Below are 5,300 nucleotides of genomic sequence, written 5' to 3'. Positions count from 1 at the left end.
TTCGTCATTTTGTTCCATTAAACCTTGTCTATGAAACTTATAAGCTAAACTTATGGATCTATCAAAATTCTTTGTAGATAATGGGATGGCATATCCAATATGGGTATTAAATTTAACATTTACATTTGCTAAATTTCCATGAATAATTCCAATTATTTGATCTGTGGGATCAATAATTCTTTTATCACAGATTGCTAAACTTATTGGTGAATTAATTCCTTTCATATATGTTGATTTTACTAAAACTTGGATAGTACTAATATGAATCCATCCGATCTTAGATCTTTTTTGTTGATCTTTAATTTTCTTTATTTGTTCGTTTATTTGTTCTTCATCTATTAGAGCTATTTCAAGTTCTCCATTAGCAGATTCTATTTTTACAGGTGCTTCAAACTGCATTTTTCCATAATATATTATGTTCTTTCTATTAAAAATTTCTTTTAAAAAGCTTTGTTTAAAATTCTCATTTGCTTTGAGATCTAGTTCTGATTTTAAAATAGCTTGTTTTTCATTATCAAGTAAAGCAGTTATTTTATAATAATCAGATTCTTCAGTTATTTCCAAATTTTCTAAATAGTTCATAATATAAAAAGATTAAGATGAAGATGTACCTTTCTGGAGATGAACTTTTATTTAATGTTATTTTACACTAGGTGTTTTTCTCCAGAGGGGAGATTTTACAAATTAACTCCAGAGGGGAGTTTCTTAGAATTATTTTTCTAATGGATCAGACTCCAGAATCGCCTCAGCTACTTCCTCTTTGCCCTCCTGGCCTGTGAGTACTCTAAGCATCCTGCTTTCTGATTTCTGATACCTCTAACAAATGACTTATCACTCTATTTATAATGGTTGGGTTTGATGGATAAATCCCATCCTTACCCTTCTTGTGACGTCATTGCATGCGTCACTGAGCACTAAGTTCGCACCAACTACATTATTGGTGCTTTTGTGATGTAAGCTCTTACGTCATTCAACAATAATGTTGATAGATGACTCAGATGTCTCATCCACTTCTTTTCCCACGTGGGTGGGGTCTTCGGCATTATTGCTTTCTTCGGACATTTCTGAGGCGCACAGCTGGCACCTATGGTCTTCTTTGTCCTTTAGCAAATGGCATAGATTCCTCCTTATCCCGTCAGGAAGATTTTCCAATAATCCAGAGAAGTTGTAAAATGCTGATTCAAAATCTACTAGGAGTCTCATTTCTCTTGATTCAATCTGGTTTTTCTTACTAGAAACAATTAGAGTGTTTCTGCTTTTATAGTTTATTCTTGTTCTGGATTCTTTGTTTATCTTTTGGGCTCTCTCGAAGACTCTTGCCAATGTGCTGGCCAATCGTCCTTCGTCGCTGTAAATTGATAGATCTTGAACTTGTTCTATTGGTTGAAAATCTCCGAGGAAGACTGATATGAAAACTACTTGAAATGCCGGAATCAGACATTCTCCTTCTTCGTTGAAGATTGGCTGACTACTTGTAAATTTTAGGGATATATCCCTGGGTTCTCTTGTATCGATCATATTTTTAAACTTTTTTACTGCATCTGTAAAACCTGCAGGAAATTCTTTAATAATATTTAAATTGTCAAAAATTAGGATTGTATCAATTAATCCGTATTGGAAAAATTGATATGTATCAGAGGGTGAAGCCTCTGGGAAGACTACCAGCTTTGTTAGCTGTTCTTTGTTAACGGGATAATATCCCATTATTGCTCTTTTGTCTAGAGTCCAGTTTAGAATCAGATTAAGGGTTTCTCTACAGTTTGATCTGCAGACCTTTTTCTTGTCATTTATTTCGGCCCTTGTGGGAATATTTTTTAGCATTCCTGTTCGAACTTGGACTGGAGTCCTTTGGGCTTGGGCTGGAGCTTTGTCAGCTCTTTTTAGAATTTGCTCTGGGTGGAGCACTTCATATTCTCTGAGGGATTCTTTTGCTTCTTCTATTGTCAAGAATCCTCCTTTGTGAATAGTTCTGGGTTGGTGAGTGAATGGAGCTGCTTTAGCCCAATCATCATAAACTCCTTTCATTGGGCCATTATAAATGACATAATATTTTTTGTCCTGAGTTGATTTTTTAATTATTTCTGCCAAAGTTTTATTTTCAGAAATTTTTTCAATTTTTGGTTGGTCCACCACGCTTAGCTGGCTGAACTCTGACGGTGTTGTCAACATTGGTATTGAAGCAGGTAATGTTGTCTGCTGGGTTACTTTCATGGCTTCTATGGCCTTCTTAATGGATTGAATTTGAGCTCTTAGCTGCTGACAATGATTGCACCTTTCAAGCTCTTGTTGAAGCTTCTGGATTTCTTGATTCATTGTGTTGACAATGAACTCCATTCTCTTGTCAATGTATCTGCAATAATATTTTTATTTCCTTTAATGTACTCGATTTTTATCGGATATTGTAATAAAAACATTTGCCATCTTACCAGACGACCCTGATTATAATCAGATTGTAAATTATATCTAATAAAACCTGTTAAATAACTTGAGTCTGTTCGTAATGTAAATTCCTTTGGAAGTAGATCAATCCTCCATTTCTTAATAATTTTTATTGCTGCTAGAGTTTCTTTTTCATGGGTAGTATACCTCTGTTCTGTTGGTGTAAATGTTCCAGAAATATACCTGCATAGTAATTCCTTTGAGGAGTGTTTAGAATCTAGTGATTCTTTTTCTTTGTTTAAGCTTTTTTCAGCTTTTTTAGCTTTTAGACAGCCTGACCAGGTCTTGTCTGAAGCATCTGTTTCTACTATTAAATAGTCATCTTCTTTTGGAATATAAAGTTCTGGAAGATTTTTACAAAGTTCTTTAATTTTTTGAATCTGCAGGCTATCCTTTTCTTCCCATTTCCAAATCTTTTTTATACTTATTTTTGAAAATAAGTTTTTAGTATAATCTGTTATATTCTTTAAAAATCCTTGATCAGAAATATAATTTATGCATCCTAAAAATCTTTGTAATTATTTTCTATCTTCCATTTTATCAGGAAATAAATCTACTTTTTCTAATACATTTGGTTGAAGTTTTAACTTCCCTTCAGTAGATAGAATTAATCCAAGAAATTCTATTTCTTGTTTTGCTAACTTAGCTTTCTTTTTACTAAGGATTAAACCTTTTTCCTTACATCTTTCTAAGACAATTAGTAATTTTTGAAGATGATCTTCTTTATCTTGTTTTGTAAAAATTAGTATATCATCAATGTAAACTAGAACAAAATCATTTAAATCTTTTAAATTTTCTTCCATAAATCTCTGATAAATACCTGGAGCTTGTTTTAGCCCAAATGGTAGGACATTCCATTCGTAGAGTAATACTCCTGTTGATTCTTTTGTTGGACAAGTAAAGGCAGTTAATTTCTTTGTTTCTTCGTCTAAACGAAGTTGCCAATATCCTGATTTTGCATCGAGCGATGAAAACCAAGTTGCTCCTTTGATCTTTTCTAGAATGGAATCCTTTCTTGGGAGCTTATGAGCATCACCTATGGTTGCCTCATTCATTTTTTTATAATTAATAACCATTCTTCGTTTTCCTCTTTTAATTTCGTTATTGTTTTCAACATAGAAGGCTGGGGCCGCATGAGGACTTTTACTTAGTCTTATAATTCCTTTATCTAAAAGATCCTTGCATTCAGATGAAAATTCTTCCTTATCTCGAGCTGAATAGGGAATTCTATTTGGAACATTTATTTCCCTTGTAGGAACTTTTAGCTTAATGCTTATTAATTCTCTGTTTGTATTTTTAATATCTAAAGGATTTTCAGCACAAACTTCATTTAAAAGTTCTTCTATTTTAATTTCGAGGTAATTTTTTGGAGTTTTTATCTGGAAATATAAGTTCAAATAACATTCTTCTAGAATTGAAAATATTTTGAATTTTAAAATTTCGTTTATAGTAGTAGTTGGGATTTTTATTAATTTTGCCCTTTGATTTAGAGAGGAATCATATGGGGCTTTTAGAACTATATATGTTAATTCTTGGATAAAAGGGTGATATAGTTTTAGGAAATTATTTCCTATAATTAAATCTATTCCAGATTCTAATTTATATATAGATGGAATGATGAATCTGTAATTTTGAATGAAGACTTCAATCATTTCTGCTTTAAAATTAATTTTGTGTATAGATTTATCGGCTATTCTAATTCTTAGTGGATTTTCTAACTTTTTCCAGTTAAATCTTATATTTGAACTTGCAAAACATTTTGTTGCCCCTGTGTCTATGAAGGCATTAATAAATTTTTCTGTAATTTTTACAGTAATAAACGTAGCGCTATTACTCAGTTCCTGAGCTTGTCTCTGAGTCTGTTTCTGAGACATATTCGAAAATATATTTTAGTTCATTATCAGATTCTTCTAGAGGTTCCATAAAACAAGTTTTTGCGACTTCCAGTTGTTTAGTTAGGTCTTTTTTATCCTTCTTTTTTGGACATTCATTTGCATAATGTCCTTCTTCTTGACAATACCAACATTTACAGTTTTCTTTTTTATTTGGGCAATAGTTCTTTTGTTTTTTATTGATACTTCTTTCCCTAAAATATCTCTTTTTTCTCCAATTTGGGTAATATTTTCTTTTTCTAAAGTGATATTTTCTTTTTCTTTGGATATTTTTATAAGGATGGTATTTCCGAATATTTTTATTAGAACCATATTTTTGAGGAATTTCTTCGTTATCTTGACAACAAATTCTAATTATATTATTAAATCTTTTTTGAGTAGCTTCTTGCATACAGCGTTCTTTTATTTCCTCTCTTATAGCAAATGTTGCTCCACCGAAATTATTTTCAATTGTTTTATTATTTATTTCTCTAATAAACCTTCCCATAATAATTTCATTAGCAGGATATGGAAGTTTTGTGATATACATGCTAAGATAATGATTTTTATCTTCTTCTTTTAATTTATAATAATATATTCTATATTCACAGATATAGGATTCTATATAGCAAAGATCGAATATCTGAATATTGGCCAAATGATTTTTTGCCTCTAAATACTCTTTTTCAGAAATTTCTTTTCTATGATTTATGACATTTTTTCCAAAAAATTCTTTGTATAGAACCCTCATTATGTGTGCTATTCTATCATAAGCTGTTGTTTTTTCAGCTAATTCTTCTATTATTTTATTATCTATTGATAACATATAATTTCTTATGGTTCCTTTAGTGTGGAAACCTATGAAGTTCCAGATATCCATTTCAGATAATTCATTTAATTTTGGGTTCGTATAAGCTTCTAATAGAAAAGAGTTCATCCAATCTTCGAAAATTTCTTTTTCGTTCCTTTTGCAATCTAGATCAAGCATTT

At 31.2% G+C, this 5,300-nt stretch overlaps 1 protein-coding gene across 1 annotated transcript; it reads right to left on the bottom strand.

The window, feature by feature from the left end:
- Positions 1-966: 966 nt before the first annotated feature.
- LOC130981266 (uncharacterized) lies at positions 967-1,518 on the bottom strand. Its single transcript, XM_057904869.1, has one exon. The coding sequence runs from the start codon at positions 1,516-1,518 to the stop codon at positions 967-969; it is 552 nt and encodes a 183-aa protein (XP_057760852.1).
- Positions 1,519-5,300: the final 3,782 nt, after the last annotated feature.

The sequence above is a fragment of the Arachis stenosperma genome, chromosome 5 (assembly GCF_014773155.1).
Source record: "Arachis stenosperma cultivar V10309 chromosome 5, arast.V10309.gnm1.PFL2, whole genome shotgun sequence".
Taxonomy (NCBI): Eukaryota; Viridiplantae; Streptophyta; class Magnoliopsida; order Fabales; family Fabaceae; genus Arachis; species Arachis stenosperma.
This window is presented reverse-complemented; position numbering and strand designations above follow the sequence as displayed.

Bases quoted from the DNA above. Each gene is read 5' to 3' on its own strand.
- LOC130981266 (XM_057904869.1), bottom strand. From the start codon at position 1,518: ATGATCGATACAAGAGAACCCAGGGATATATCCCTAAAATTTACAAGT.